This window comes from Strigops habroptila, chromosome Z, assembly GCF_004027225.2.
Source record: "Strigops habroptila isolate Jane chromosome Z, bStrHab1.2.pri, whole genome shotgun sequence".
In the NCBI taxonomy this organism is placed as follows: Eukaryota; Metazoa; Chordata; class Aves; order Psittaciformes; family Psittacidae; genus Strigops; species Strigops habroptila.
The window spans coordinates 3,559,021-3,575,679 of NC_044302.2; the positions used below are offsets into that span (position 1 = coordinate 3,559,021).

Here is a 16,659-nt window from a genome sequence, read left to right on the forward strand (position 1 = left end):
GTTATGCCTCTTCACAAGTTTTCTCAATCCATAACCACTGTATTATATAAAAGCAGGTTAATATCTTAATATATTACCCTGCTGCGTCTGGAGAGTTCTGAGAATGAGATGTCATTTCTCTTCACTAATGCAGTAATGAAAGGTCATTATTACATGACAACTCAATGTAGTGAACTGTGGAGAAATTGCTTCATCCTTTCCTAGGTTTGACTTTTTCTAAGTAGTAAAATGAGTTCATTTTCAAGAAGAAACACTTACTTCCCTAGCTGTTTTCCCTTACTTTTAAGGAAATATTCTAAAGATGGTTCTTGATGCTTTTGAGTGGAAGCTTTTTTGCCTCTAGTATAGCTATAGATAGGCAAGCTCGTAACTGAGTGATATGCACTTGTCACTTAAGTTAAATTTACGTCATGCTTTTTAAGTGTTTGACACACATTCTAAGAATGTATTGTTTCCTGTCGTTTAATGTTCTTTCCTTCTCCAGAAGCACAGTTTCTGTAAGTACAAACTATTTCATAGAAAAGAGCATCTCTTCTCTTTCCATTATTTGGTCTCTGGCCCATGAGTGTTTTGGTGCAGATTGGTATCTCTTAAAAGGCATAGTTTGTGAGTTAATGAGTCATGAAACAATCCAAGGTGTGCCTTTGCTGGTTGTTTAATTGAGCAGAGTTCAAGCTGAATGTTTTCAGTGTCATCCTCTTAACATGTAATGATTCAGACCTGTTAGGTCAAAGTTTGAAGTGAGGCTTTGGGGACATGCTTTCAGTGAAATCTTCCTCTAAAGGAGTCTTGGGGACAGATCAACAGTGCCAGCTCTTTCTTGGCTTTAATGACAAAACTATTACAAGCTAACGGTATAGTTCTCTAATTTATTACAAGGGGTTTTAGTAAATAAACATGAGACTGACCTGATTTGACATCCTGGGATGTATCATTAACATCAAGTTCTGAAAGTTGCTCATCAACACCAGGGTTATGTAGATCTCAGTTCTCTCTTATCTGCTCATCTTACAGACTTTGGCCAACCATTTCTGTATGTGCTTTGAAAACCTAATGTTTGATCTGCAAGTTTTCTTTAGGCTTCCAGTATTCTAGTTAATAAATAATTTAAGTTATGGGAAGTAGGAGGGTAGGAAGTAAACTTAGTTGATGAGAAAACTTAGTCTTGTGTGTTTGTGGCAGAAGAAATTCAATGTATTTGCCAGTAAGAAGAGTGGGGCTTAGGTTTTTACCATTCTCCATCATAGCCGACATAAAAAGCTTTTAAAAGATAAGAAATGTGAAGGCAGGAAGCTTTCTGAAAACAAGCAAATATAAAACCCCAAACCTCTTGAGCTCCTACTTACAAGCAGTTTCTCAGCTTCAATTCAATTCAATTGATCAGTTGTTAAACAAAACCAACCACAAACAACTTTACTTTAATGTGTTTGTAGCCAAAAATATGCTTTGAAATTAGCAAATAAACTGGGTTTTGTGGTTTTTTTCCTCCCCCTCCTTTGTTCAGATGTATGGGAATGTAAATACTCGTGGGTTTGAGAGTTCAGTGGGGAGACTTTGTGGGGTTTTATTTCCAGTTTTGGGCAGTCATTTGGGATTACCTTCTGCTGTCTAATGGACAACAGTAATTGAGTAATGCTGCTTTTGAAGTATTTCTTTTAGCAAAACAAGAGGATTTGGCATATGAAAGCCTTGGCGTTGCATTTTTGGTTACCACTTCCGTGTAAATAAGGGTATGGAAAGTATTTTATTAGTTCCCTTTTGTTAAGTAGACCTTTTCAGCAAAAATTCAGTTGCTGTATTTGTGTTTGAATGCCTGTTTCTATGAAGGCAAAACTTCATGAATGAAAATTAATAAATCTTTAAATCCAGAAGCATCAATTATGATTATGTACTTGGCCTCACGTATAACACAAACTAAAGGATTTTAGTTAAGATTTTTTTCCTGCTTTACATAAATGCTGTGATTTATTTTTACTTTTTTGTCTGGTACCATGTCTCAAGAGCTGTACAAATTCAACCCAGTCTCTTGATACTCAAGTTTTACTACCTGAATGCTGGAGAACAGTATTTCCATGCTACATGCCACAAAAACTAAACCTATAAGCGGTGATTTAATAAAAAGGAAAATAATGAGCTAGGCATGGAATATAATTACTCTTTCAGATGGTTTGGTAAATTCTTCCCGGTAGTTTCAGTGTCATTCAGTTGCTCAGCTCTTACGATGTGCTCCAGGCTTGCAGTCTTCTCTGTGGTTTAGTCTAGCTCTAGACTCTCATGTATGTTTTCTTTCGGTAAAGAAAATGGCTTAAAAAAAAAAAGGTACTGTTGTAAAGCTATCCATGAAATCAAAGATAAAACATAGTGGTACAAATAGAACTGATATGCACAATAAAACTAGTGAAAGATGGAATGGGCATTTGATTTAATTCTAGAGTGCTTGCATTAGGGCTGAAATATTGGATGTTATGAAAAAAGAGTAGCCTTTGATCAGCACTGGTGTGATTATCTCAAATTTTTTTACTTTTTCAGGAGGAATTAAGAAAAAAATAATCTCTGTGTAGATTGAGACATTGATCCATCCAGTCCTTTTACTGGTTAACAGGGCCTTGATCCAGGAGCTGAAAAAAGGGAGTTACAAAAACCCCAACCTACAATGGGGTATTAAGGTGGCTTCCCCAGATGATGTCTCTTCTGCTCTCGCCCATATCCCCTGCATGTTTTTCCCTGACCTGCCAGAAGTGGCTAATCCTAAAGTGTCTGACTCTGTCTTTCACTTTACGTAGCTGCTGACATTTTGGGAGAAGGAGGTCCAAGATCCTGCTCTTTCACAGGGAGAGGCTGGCATCAGGAAAGCCAGAGGCTTGAATACGTGGTCATGAGGAAGTGGGGAGGAGTTGTCTGTGCGTTCATGGAAGCACTCAACTAATTGATGGCAAATGCACTAATATCAGCCAAATGGGTAAAGAATAAGAAAATACAACTGAATAAAATGTCTTCAAACCCACTAAATATTTTACCTTGATGTTTTGGACCAGGGAGTGGGGGGAAAGCACCTCTAATGGGTGTGATTTCTGCCTCTGCTGTATTTCGAATGCAAGCTTCCATACTTAATACAATTCTATGTATAGTTGAAAACTACATGAAGAAGGCTTCTCTTTTGTGTGTAAAAGAAAGCAACAAATAAAATAATATTTAGAAAAAATAAAAACCAACTTGGGAAATTTGATTAGAGAAAACGTGTGAGTGGATGAAGATGGTTTTGTGCTGTCTGCTGCCCTTTCAGACTAGACTTCAGCAAACAACAGAGGCTCAGCTAGTGAAAAATCTGGTTCCTAGAAATTACAAATGGGTGCATAGGCTGTGGAATATGTGTATGTGTGGATATGTTGAGGTACTCTGCTCTTTTCTGAATGATGCTGCAAGGCGCTTATAACCAAAGGGTGACACAGCCTCCTTTGTGTTTCTCTACCCCTTTCATATGTCATTTGTGATCTTGTCTGACACTTTCACTTCCCTGCCTTAATTCCCTAGATAATTATGGATGAATCTCCATGATGAAAGTCTTCTGTGCCCCTCTGCCAATGCAGCTTAGCCTAGCAGCGAGGGAGGCATGTACACTTACACACAAGCACTTTTCTTGGATCATTTTACAGGGAAGTGCTGGGAGAGGGGAGCAGAGAGTAAGGTATGTCTCTGAGATGTTGTATTGTGACTGATGTCCTGCCAAGCTGCTCTGGATGGTTCCTGCCCCTTGCACAACAACAAAGCCTAACGTGGAGAGCGTAGCTGGACTACTTGGGGATGAGTTGCCATTGATTAGTTCCAGACTCAAAGCTCAAATGTAAAGTAGTGCAGATATGCTATCTCTGGCTATCTCCTGAATTAGAAATAGTAACTGTTTTGGTTTTTTTTAATCCCCTGGGTTGGGAAGCTTGGTTTTTGTTGATTTTAGCATCCTGAAAAGGCAACAGTATCATGTGTTCTTAATTCCATACAAAGGTTTTTCTGGTGATGAAATCATTTATAGTGATACTGGGTAGAGTCAGCTCTTTGAGCAGTTTCCCGTGCTTTTGATAGTAAATACATTTAAATACATTTTTTTTTTTTTTTTTTTTTTTACTTTATGAGTAGTTAGAACAGCAAATTTAATATCCGCTCACTTCTGCTTGGTAGATGGCACCTTTTTCTTCCTGAATATTGTATAATGGATTGCTCTGAATAAAGGTGAGCTTCACGGTAGGTTTAGGAAGCTTATTTTAATAAAACCAACCATAGAGTAAATAATACAAAGAGTACGTGAGAGGCCACATAACAAAAACATACAACTTGACAAATTAAACAAGAACTCCGGGAATTTTTTAGATAGATGATATTTTTCATGGTGTTAGATAATTGGGAGAAAATTACTGGAGGAGTTTGTATAATTAGAAATTATATAGTCAGTTGTCCCTAGAAACATATTGCTGCTGCACAATGAACTATATTTCATGCTCTAGGACAGACCTAGTCTTACAAGATTCGGTTTAGAATCGCTGCAAGGTGCAGAAATAACTACCTAATGATTCACTTTGCTAATTGCAATCATTTTCCAGAGGATAAATACACTTCAGTAGATTATATTAACTGTATTAAGTTCAGACCAGAAGTTTAGCATGAAAAGGTCATGGAACTGTCAGCACAACAAAATCCACAAGGTGATTTAAGGTTTGTTATTAACCCACATAGTAAAAGAGCAGTAGCTTGATTTTTGTATTGGTAGGTAATCCTATTTTGCCTGAATTACTGTAGGTGAATAGGTAAAGAGATGGGGCTTGAATACTGTGGAAATGCCAATGATAAGAACGATTTCAGTACAGTGACACTGGATTTGCTATGAATGACAAGTGGTGAGGAACACTTGTTATGTCTTTGTTAGGCTTTGACTTGTAATGTCTTTCTGGCTTTCTTTATCCTACTCCAAGAACAGATGCTGCAGCAGTTGACACTAGGCTTTCTGTAAGTTCTTTGCTCATCCTTCAGCTGTTTCACCAGCTGCTTGGTGATACCCCTTATCAATATCCACTTCGTAAGTTCTTTCTAATTATAATTCTGAAGAATATATAATTCCAGCCAATTCTTAGTATATTTTTACAGTGATCACAATTAGGGGTGGCCTGAAATCTCTTAAGTAAGTATACCGAGGTAGATTTTTCTTAAAATGGCAAGAAAACCTCTGTACCATGTGCATGTTTAAATCTTTATGCCACTGCATACTGTCTAGATTGATCATCAATACCTGGCATGCAGATTTATTCCTGTGGTGCTCAGCATACGATGTACCAGCTCAGTAGTACTATAAAATCATTTCAGAAGCAGGCAAGGAGTGCACTGAAAACTTTAAGAGGAGCAAGTCTCTACAAAAAGCATAATATGCAGGAGAAAGTAGTAAGTAATGAATTGGCATTATTCATAAGCTCAGGGATTTATGTTACTGTAATTGGGAATTACATGGAGAAGGAGCGGTTGAGAAGATCATAAAAGGAATGTTAATTCTGTATTTTAAAGACAGGCATCAACATCTGTAGATCTATTTAAGACTTGCCAGTTCTAAAAATTTCAACTGCAAATAAATGGGACTGGAAGAGGAGGTCTTTAAAAGAGCCAAGATCTAGGCTGGAACATTTTTAAATGGACAGGACACACCAAAAATTTTTAAATGGCCACAATAAAGACTTCAGGTCATGATTGTTCTGAGGTACAGGAAAATCAAGCTCACTGTGGGGAGCAGGCAGACGTGAGGCTGATGATACAGGTTGCCTGTTGTAATGCTGTCGCTGTGGCTTTTTGCACTGCAGTTCTTTTGTCATGCAGTTATGTGGTGAGGAAGTTATATGTGATAAACATGGGTTTGAGTATAAACAGCCTTGAGAATAGGTAAACATGTTGTAAATGGTGATTCACCAGAAACAAAATGTTAGATCTCTGGGCTTTGTTAGAAGCACTAAGTGAGACACAATATACGCAGCATGCATCCCTTCAAGCACCTCACTTGGAGGTAAAATTCCAGTGACTTCGTTTTAGTATAATTGCTTTTGAATTTTTAAGCTGATGTGAATTAGCTTTTTATAAGAAAAACTCTGTGTGTGTATCCCCATGCGTGCAGTCAAAAGGCAGGAGAAATTTGCAAGACAAATAGAAAGTCAGTGAAATAATCTTCATAAAGTTTAGCGTGGTGGGTTTTCTGTCTGTGTGTACTGGGAAATGAGACTCTCCAAGAATTTAGCATATCAAATATCGGATGCATAAAGCCGTGTCTTTGACGGCTGTGTACCATATGTAGAGATGGAAGCGGTGACCTGTGCTGTTACTCAACCGTTTCCACAGTAAGATCCTGTTTTTACTTACAACTTACTCAAATTGCAGTAGTCGAGGCTGAAATTTTCCATGAAACTGCGGTCGAGGAGTTGTCATGATGTCAACACTGCAATAAACCCACACTAAACTCCCTGCAAAATCAGCCTCTGAAAACATGGAGGCTTTTGCTTGTCTTCATTTCTCTGTTTGCCAGATTTCCCTCGGAGGGATGGTGTTTGCTGCTTGATGTTATTAAGATAAGTCCATGCGGTTTGTGTAGTGCACTGTTATTATATAGATGAGTGGTATGATAAGGCCATGACGAACTTTGCATTTAGTGTATTGTTTGAGTACTGGTTGAGACAAAGCTTTGCTAAGGCTAGAGTTGAAAGTATCAACCTTCCTACCTACCTGGGCTGCACACCCGAAGCACTGCCACAAGCATCAGATGCTCTCAAAGCAAGTCCTGGCACTACCAGAGAGTCATCACTTCTGCATGCATGTAAGAATATCTGCCTCATTCTTCTTATCTCTTTGTTTTTTCATAGTGAGTGTTGAAAAAGTGGAATTAAAGGGACTGGCACACAAGAAGAATGAAAGAAATGTTGAATATTCCTTTGAGGTAAGGTTGGTTTTTTACTATGAAAGGAGGGAGGTTAATCATACTTCAGGAGGAGTTAAAGAAATTCTCAAACCTCGTTGCTAGATCCCAGACATTGTTCTAGTGGAGCTCCTTTGAGATAGATGGTAGTCTCATTTTTTAATCAATGATTTGGAAGTAGTCATAAATGGCTGGTTATGAGCATATGTGGGTGATGCAGAGATTGTCTGGTAAGTGGGAAACAGGCAAAAAAGGTATATTCACTCTAATGCAGCAAGTTACGGCTAAGTATATATTTAGGGGCAGATATCATGCCACACCTACAGAACAGTTATCTATGTGCTGAATGCAGAAGCTAGAAAGAATTTAAGTCTTAATCTGGACGAATGAGAATTTAGGCTCTTCGGGCACTGCTGCACATGCAGGAGAAGAGGTAGGATGGTCATTTATCTTTGCATTCAGCACTGAGGGGAGTGCGAGACTGTGGTGCATCCTTCAGGCGTTACTGATTTATAAAAGGAGCGTTGAGAAGGACAGAAAATAGCTCTGGAAATTACTCAAAGCTTGAGGAAAATGCCATGTACTGAGAGACTTAAAGAACTTGACTGAAAGATGATTTTCGGTATCCTATAAAAGCGTTTTCAAAGGGGAAGAAAATGCTACACTGTAAAGGCGGTGTTAATATAGCAGAAAAGGCATAACAGGAACCGAGGTCTGAAAATTGAAGCCAGACTAATTGAAACTGGAAGTGAGAATAGTTTCTTTGGAATGAGGGTGGTTAGCCACAGGCTGCTGGGAGAAGTGGCTTCCCCCCCCTATTCATGCAGCTTTTGGAGGTCCTGTCATTGCTTACAGTTTCTGTGGAGGGATGACTTCATTGTGTGAAGCCTTGTGTTAATAGCAGAGACTGGATTCTGGGTGCTGGCGAGCAAGAATGGCAAACTGCTTTTCTTCCATCTAGTTGGAACGATGTATTCCAAAATTCAGAATGCAAAGCCCAGAAAATGTCTTTGGTTTGCTTAATGAGGCAGCGGAGCCAAACAGTTGGTGAGAAAAGGAGAACTCGAAAGAAAACAGCAGAATTTCAATTCTCTACAATTTTATAAGAAAGAAAAAGTTCCTCGTGAAAACTACCACCCAAGATCAGTTCAGCATCTGCTTGTGATGTTGACATCATTAACCTCTGGGGGACTTGGTTCATGGATGATGTTCTGCATTTTCCAAATCCCGTGATTGTTCCAAATATCAATATTAGAAAGGAGTTTTTCAAAGGATTTTAAAAATCTTTATGAAATATGCCGATACATATTAGTATGTTGTGAAATATCTTTTCCTATTGCAAATTTTTCTGTAAATACCAGAAATTACTTTTACCAGCATTTCACTTGACAGCTTATGGCTGAAAGAATAATGTGTAATTTAGTTGAGCTAATAAACTGCTGTTTGCTCGGTTAGAAACCCAACTATTAACTGTCTTGTTTAGCAGCTTGGGAATAGGAGGTCAATAGAGTAGTTTAGTGTTTTCAGCATTGCTTTGTAATGTTATTGTTCTCTGCATTTATGATTCATATTTTTGTTTTATAAGTATTGTAAATTATAACCAGTTGGCAGAATGGAAGTCATAACAAATACTGGGTTATTACAGAACTGGAAAGAAAGAGTTCTAGATTTTTCTGAAATTTCTCATGAATTCTAAAAAAAGTATTCGTTTATCATGAACATTAAGAAAAACCCAACAAAAACCCCCACAGGCTTTGTAAAACCAGAAACTGCTTAAGTTCTCTTTCTCTTTTCTTTTTCTTTTTTCTCCTTATTTTTTTGTGTAATAGCTCTTCAGAGAGGAAATTCCTCCATTATGTAATGTATTTTGAAATACTCTCACCAGTCTTCTTGGCAGCATTCTGATGGCTGGAAAAACTTTGTGTATGTTTTCAGTTGTCATTGAAACTAGTGTCATGTGAGAAGATGGTCTCCTGATTCTTAATGCATAAATCCAGCTTCCTCCTCTATAGAACTGCTGAAGATCTATATGCTTCCCAAATGCCGTGAACAGATACCTGGAGCCTGAAGGCATTTATCACTGGCCAGTCTCATGCTGATGTCCTTTGTGCCAAGAAATCCTGGCTTTGGCTCAGTTAAACTAATCATCTACCATGCAATAAATGCCTCTGTATCTAAGAATGTAATGACTTAATGCATATGAGAAGAGATACTGAACTCTTTCCTTCTTCTGGGGCATATACAAGATGGTTTCTAATGAGTGTAGCTAGAGCAGGAGCTGCAGATTTCCTTTCTAAGGCTTTTGCCTTTCTTTGCAGTGGGGTGATTTGCTGCCATCTTCAACTTTGCATGGCATATGGAGTTGATTAATTATAAATAGGCACTGTTGTGCTGTGGTGAGTTGTTCATATTGAACATCAGATTCTACAAACCAGCTGTTTTCTTTAACAGTAATGAGAGAAAAAACATTTCCATTACTTAGTAGTCTGTTGCTTAATACTGGACGTCTGCAGCGTGCGATGGCTGTGTAAACTATGAAGTGCTTTTTTAAGCATTCAGAATAGCTGTTAAGTATAATAACAGCAAGAATCAGGCAGCGAGGGAGGACTGGGTAGTAGTTACTTGTGCACAAGAAGGAGATTTTCCTTATTGCTGTCAAACGTTACCAACTTTCTTGCAGTTGGGGGGTGACATTTGATAACCATTCTTGATCTTTTGGAACCAAACTTAAATCCTTGACCATTAGTTACTAAACTGAACACTTTTTACTTCCTAAGGTCCTGTGGTCTGATTCTTCAGTGACGTTGGTAACCAAATCTTCCTCTGAAGTGACTGAGTTTATTTCAAAGGTAAAGGCAGTATCAGAAATACGTTGAACATAGGAAGATGTTTTATCCCAGCATGTAGTTTTGTTAAATTACATTTTTCAGATGTGCTGAGATAATACAGATTGAATTTCATAAAATATTTGACTTATAAATTGCTGTGCATTGAATCTCTTTTGAGTAACACATCTTCTTTTCACTTACTATTTGTAATATCCTCCACATTTAGCTATCTCAGCTGTATCCAGAAGAAAACTTGGAGAAATTCATTCCTTGCCTAGCTGGTCCAGATTCATTTTACCTAGAACGGAACCACATGGACCTGGAATCGGACCTTAGGTATGCTCGGATTTCTGTTGTTGTGAGCTTTTTCGTTGACACTTCGCTTTTTTCACCAACTGGAAGAAAAAAACCCCAGGAAATAGAAATAATATGTTCATAATCTAAATTACTTTCAAGAAATTAGAGCCTGATCCTAAGCATTATTTCTTGATGTTCTACTAATTCGAGCGTGGAAGAATTTTCTAGGAATTCTTTCTTCAGAAATACAGATGGTAATAATATTCAGTATTAAGCTTCCTGGAGAATTGACATTTCCTCATTCCTTATTCAAAACAAATAGAGGATCATGGGCTTCGCAGGAGCTTGGTTTGGGCTCAAAAAATAGCCCAAAAACTCAGGAAAATACAGCTGCCTGAATAGTCATCCTTCTGTATTGAGGGATGGGTTGTGGGCATTTTCTTTTTCTCCCCCTAGCTCTTTAGAGAGGTTTTTTGTTGTCTCAGTTGTTTTAGGTTGTCATGGTATTTATTTTACTTTCATTTTTAAAAGGTAGGTATGTGTGTGTATATATATATGTATGTATGTATATATAATAGCCATTAGATTTGTGGAAGCCATTAACAGCTAAGACCTTTTTAAAGCCTTAGATAGTACCTCCTCACATTATCACAAATCACCTGGCCATTATCTAATCTAAACCACCATTTAAAAAATCATCATCTGTGGCAGGTCACATCAGTTCTTTCTAAATACCACAACAGTTTTGCTAGGGAAATTTGAGGGACTTAAATTATTGACAGCTACTACTGTCTGTATCTGTGCAAAGTTTTAAATGGCATTTTAAAATACTAATTAACTTTTATTAGAGCTTCTGCTAAACACCTATTTTCCCTAAGTCCAGACTGGCAGAGCCACCCTGGATATTGGTTTTCCGCAGTCGGAGCCAGCAGGTGCGTGCCTAGATTGTTTTTAATGGCAAACAGCATTAACATTTTGCGTAGTCCCTTCTGTGCTTTGAGGATCACAGCCTATTGACAAGAATTAGGGAGGGTAAAAGAGAATGCATGTTGCTGCTGTTCAGCCTGCAACAGTCTCTACAAATCTAGGTTAATGGAGCAGCAGTCTGTGTTCACAGAGCAATGGTTGTATCTCTGGAGCAGAGAAAGAAGCTGTTCTGTTAAATGCTACATAGGTGAAATATTCAGAAATTTAACTGTGATTTTTCAAGGTGGAAAGCACATTTGTGTGCATGTGTATAATGGAGTTATTTTTTACTCAAAAACCACTTAAAAATGGCAAAGATATGGTCAAAATGCTCTCTTTTTGAAACAATTTTTTATGTTTTTGAAATCTGTAGAAGATTTGGCCAAAGTTCTTGCATGACCACGAGAAGTTTATACCTCGTGAGGGAACCCACTTCACACATTGCAAAGTTTTAGGAGATTTTCCCTCAAAAGAGGCACGCAATCCCAAAGAAAATGTGACATAAGTTTTACAGCCTTTTTCCCTACACTGCCAGACTCTGCATCTGCTGTTTATCTCCAAGAGGAGAAAATTAAATAACAGATACATTTATATTTTATGGTCTTCAGATTCGTGAATTTGCAAGGAAATTTTCAAGTGTTCGGTGGTCCTAAATTAAGCATCTTTACCGAAACACTCAACACAGTGAAAGCAACACAATGGTAACGTGTTTAAGTAGAATTCAGTGTAAGAACATCCATACTTTGATTCAGTGTTGCATGGTCTTATTAATTTGAAAGGTCTTTTATGTTTTAGTTTTAAAATTTCCAATTCAATTTCAAAATGTCATGTACAGTCTGTAATCTTGACTATATAGGCAGCTGCAAATGAAATATAACAGAATGGGCGGGTTTGTTTGCTTTTGATGAACGTGCAGGTATTTGGCACCATTACCTTCCCATGTGGTGAAAAATGACCACGTCAGAAAGTTCTTCAGCGCTTCATCTCCTTCACAGCAACTTCAGAGTTCAAGTAAGTTTAAATAAAGCTTAAAAATGAAATTTTTTGTACAGATGCACGTCTCGTAAACCGATGCCACTTGTAACTTCTGTTCCCTGTTTTTAGATCCTGGCAACCCTTCCCTTTATAAAGTAGGAACTACGCTGGGAACATCTGGAAGGTGAAATATTTATTATGTTTACATTTGTTCTGGTTATTTGCAAAACCACATCACATCAGGAACTATCTGTTCTTGGCAGTTATGAAGTCAGCAGTGGCTCTCTTGCCCTGAGAAATGTGTATGTTCAGGGAAGAATTTTGGGAAACCTTTTGACTAGTGTTAACGGGCGATAAGATCAGAGGATTGCAGAGTTCCTGCTGGCAGTAAAACCTGCTCTGAGCAGCCTTTCTCTAAAGATTTAAAGCTGTAACTGCTGGTTGGCATCAACACTTCAATGTTGAGCTGTGGTGATGGATGACTTCTTTGTGATCTGCTGCTTACTGCAGAAGTGGTAATGGTCTCAATTACATACTTAGGAGGAATTGTTTTGAATCTGAATTGTAGGCATGTGTCCTCCCTAGTGCAGGTCTTTGTGGTCAAAGTGAGACTAGAGCATCTCTGAAAGGGTTTTTTTCTCTCTACAGCATATTTGGGTGTTTCCTTGTACAGCAGGGGTTTTCATTTCAGAGGGAAGAAGGAGAGCTCTTCCAAGGGAGGTAGAAATCAGCCTTGGGAAAAGAAAGAAAGAAATTATCTTGCATTTTGTTAGGATTTAACAAACTCAGAACTTACTCTCTTTAAGAGGCAATTTTCATTTTCGTTAACAAAAACCAGGACCCTCCTGTTTTTTGTTAAAGTGAGCCAATATTGTGGATTGTGTTGCCACTTCCACATGTAAAAATTTCCACAGAATTCTCTTTGGGCTTCTTTTTAGTAATGCAAAGAACTACAATAAACCGTGGCCATTCTCTCTAAACTTCTTTTAAATCCCAGAGGTAGTAGACCATACATTATCTGTGATTATAGAAGGAAACCTCTGCTTAAGCTAAAGAGAACACTATTTGCCCTAAGCTGCAGTGTCCTTATTGTGCTATGCAACAGCAGAGATAACAGATCTCTAACTTGGATCCAATAGTGCAGAATTTACTAGAAATCCTGGAAGATTTGATGGCCGTAGCAGCTGAACCATGGGTGGGACAGATTCAATGTGCTAAACTGAATTACGGTGACTCTTTTGCAGACCTATATGTGGAGTGGCTGGCATTCAGTCTTCTCAGAATCACGTTCAACACTCGGCTGCTGCTCCCGTTGCACTGCCCCACTGTTCCCATGCAGGAGGTACCGGCGCGTCGCTGGCCTATCGCACCCAGATGGACACCTCTTCTTCACCCATGTTAATGTCTTCCAGTCCACAGACCCCTCAGACACAGGAGCAAAACGGGATCTTAGACTGGCTCAGGAAACTGCGGTTGCACAAATACTATCCTGTCTTCAAACAGCTCACGATGGAGAAGGTAGGGCAGTGGATTAAGAGAAGGGAGGCAGCTTTTAAATCATACTCACGTTCTCTAGTGCGGAGGGAGAGGCTGCAAACATCTGCATTGAGAATTGCAGAAGTTATTGGCAAATCCTGTGAAGGTTTTTGCTCTCTTGAAGCAATAATATTTTGATGAAAACCTTTCTGTTTGGCTCTGTGTTGTGCCCGGGGCCTGGGCTGTTCCACAGCTGCCTCCTGCTTCAGAATTCTTCACTAAATGCTTGAAGATCCATCTCGCATGCGGCCTCAGGAGCTCTGCTTTGGCTCCCTGTTCATCCCTTTGATGTGCAGCACGTAACTAAAATTTTATAGGGGTTTTTTATTATTGTTTCTGCTTCTTGGTGGATTTTTCTCCCAAAATACTTGGTTATCCTGATTTTAAAAAAGAGGTTCAGAGACTTCTGAAACGAACATTAGTGTGTGCCCGTACCTGCAAGTGAACGTGAGGTTTTTGTTTTCTGCAGGAAATCTTGTGGAAAAGCAATCACTTACATATTTGCACAATCAGAGTCACAAATGATACCTCTGTGTGCTGGGTTTTATCTAAATGGAATGCCTTTACAGCATTTACCCAGCTCCACCTATGAGATTCATGTCATCTTACTGTTTTTTAGCCTTGAACGCCCTCCAGTGGACCAAGTGCTTAGGTCCAGGTCTAAATGGGGGTGACTTTATACTGGTTGTAGTATGTTGTATGGATTTAATTCTCATCTGTTACCAAAGTCTTCTGATTCGATTTTCTTCATTAGTAAGTATGTAGTGTTTTGTTCTCTAATAAAGTAGCAAACCCGTGCATATTCTAGTGTGTTTTAAAAAAGCATGTGTTATTGTGCATACTTTGCTGGCTTTGATTTTCATTACATTATATTATAAATGCATATATTTCAATTTCATATTCTATGTCTACATTTTACTTTAAGATTTAATTTTTGAGTATATTTTCTAATTAAACTGATGAGATGACTGCATATTGATCCCTGTGTTAAATGACACAACTAGGAAAACTAGAGTGGGGTTTTTTTTTTCAGAGAATCAGATCCTTAAACCTGTTTATGGGGCAAAGTTCTTTTTTAATATGTACACAAATTACTTCATCTTTATTGTGAGTAGTTAACATAAGCACACGCCTAATTAAATTTAATCTACACATGTTCTTTCTTTCGTGCTGGTCCCCCACGCTTTCTGTCTACACTGATTCTATAACTAAAAACTAGAGTAGAGAATTTCTTTGAAGTAACATACGTTAAAAAATGGCTTTAAAGTTGCCTTTCAGAGTTGATCTTTACTGAAAATGTAAATAAGAATATTCCAGGCTGTGAAACTAAGCAGGCATTGTTTTTCTTTACAAGTTTCTGAGTCTTACTGAGGAAGATCTGAATAAGTTTGAATCCCTCACGATGGGGGCAAAGAAGAAGCTCAAGACCCAGTTAGAGTTGGAGAAGTAAGTGTGTGTGTTTGTGTGTGAACTGTCTTTTTAAGGCCATGAGATATTTAATATGAGTTTTATGGTGGTCTTTGCTTTCTAGAGCATAAACCTATTGGGATTCACAGCTGTAAATATGGGTTATGCTTATCTCCCTTCCTCTGAAGATGTGTTGGTTACTTTGAAAAGCTCTTACCAGATAATATCTATGACATACCATAATATCTATTAAATACTACCAGATAATATCTATTACATACTAGTTCACTGTCGCCTGTTCAGGGTGGTGGTAGGGATCACCAAATGGAAAGAATTTGTGAACTCTGTTTTAAAAGGATACAACAACCCAGTCATAACATAAAATACCTGTTGTCACCTGGTCTCAGGAAGATCACAGCTTCATGCTCTTAATATTGCCAGATATAATATTGCCAGTGCTCTGTGCAGTATTAATAGCCCTTTGGGGAAACTGATGCAACAGACTGTCCTATTTTTTGCATCTCCTCTTAGAGAGAAATGTTTGTTCTGAAGCTTCTGCAGTTACTTTAAAAGTAATTAAAAATCCAAATCCATGCCCATTTATCAAAGCTCCTTGACAGCACTTTTCATCAATCTTAGTTTTTTCCAGACTGTGTTTACAAAATGAAAACTCAGAGCTGCATTTGGCTTCTCTTTGGTTTTGGTGTGCATGGCTATGCTTGGGATATGCTTACGTCATGTGTGCTAGGGTTTAGTCACTCTTGGGTGATATTTTACCTTCTACAAATAAGAGCATTAGTTTTGTGATCAGACGGCACACAGTCCAAATGTAACTGCTGGCGAGAAGCTGTGGTCATGATTGATGTGATTTCCAAACGTTTCCATTTGAAATTAGCATAGCATTTAGTGGATTATTTAGTGGGCTCTGTCTGCTTCAGTTTCATTCAGAAATCGATGTATTTGGTGGTGTGCTTTAACCATTTGCTGTTTCCTCTTATGTTTCTCCACCACCCTATAGAGAAAAGTCGGAGAAACGGTGCCTAAACCCCTCAACACCTTCTTCAGTTACCAGCAGCGGTGTGGCAAGGGTTCCCCCTACTACGCACGTAGGGCCAATCCAGGGTATTCGTGGCAACCATGCTGCAGGTAAGAAAGAGGAGCAGAGGACACTGCTCTGATATCAGGACTGAATGTGTCCTTGCACAAGAGCAAGCTCATTCATGCAGTGCTTTTTCACCAACCTGTCATAAGCTTTATCTTCCAAAATGTCACTGGCTTAATGGGGAGCAGTCAAAAAGTCCAAATTTCTCACTGTGAGGGTTGCCCCGAGGGTGCCCAGAGAAGCTGTGGCTGCCCCATCCCTGGCAGTGTTCAAGGCCAGGTTGGACACAGGGGCTTGGAGCAACCTGCTCTAGTGGAAGGTGTCCCTGCCTGTGGCAGGGGATTGGAACTGGATGAGCTTTAAGGTCTCTTCCAACACAAACCATTATGTGATTCTATGATTCCTGTGTATGTGTAGTGCAATAAAAAGTAGTTTCCTCCTTGTGGCTTCCATGTGAATGGCTGGCTGCACTAGTCATCAATTGTTAAGCCTCCAGACTCCTGCTCCTTAGCTGATGCGTGTCTGTAAACCTTGAGCATCACTATATGTTAGATGGTGTCATGAAACAGTTGTAATTAGGTTCTGCCAAGTAGGTGTTACCACTCGTGTCTGCA

At 38.7% G+C, this 16,659-nt stretch overlaps 1 protein-coding gene across 1 annotated transcript in view; it reads left to right on the plus strand.

Annotated features, from left to right (window-relative positions):
* LOC115619907 (zinc finger CCHC domain-containing protein 14-like) overlaps positions 1-16,659 on the plus strand; it is a 54,161-nt gene that overhangs the window by 30,271 nt on the left and 7,231 nt on the right. The window contains exons 3-10 of the mRNA XM_030512906.1: positions 6,882-6,955; positions 9,712-9,783; positions 9,989-10,098; positions 11,942-12,036; positions 12,130-12,184; positions 13,245-13,518; positions 14,891-14,982; positions 15,962-16,089. Coding sequence (XP_030368766.1) covers positions 6,882-6,955; positions 9,712-9,783; positions 9,989-10,098; positions 11,942-12,036; positions 12,130-12,184; positions 13,245-13,518; positions 14,891-14,982; positions 15,962-16,089 — 900 coding nt within the window. The remainder of the gene's footprint in view (positions 1-6,881; positions 6,956-9,711; positions 9,784-9,988; positions 10,099-11,941; positions 12,037-12,129; positions 12,185-13,244; positions 13,519-14,890; positions 14,983-15,961; positions 16,090-16,659) is intronic.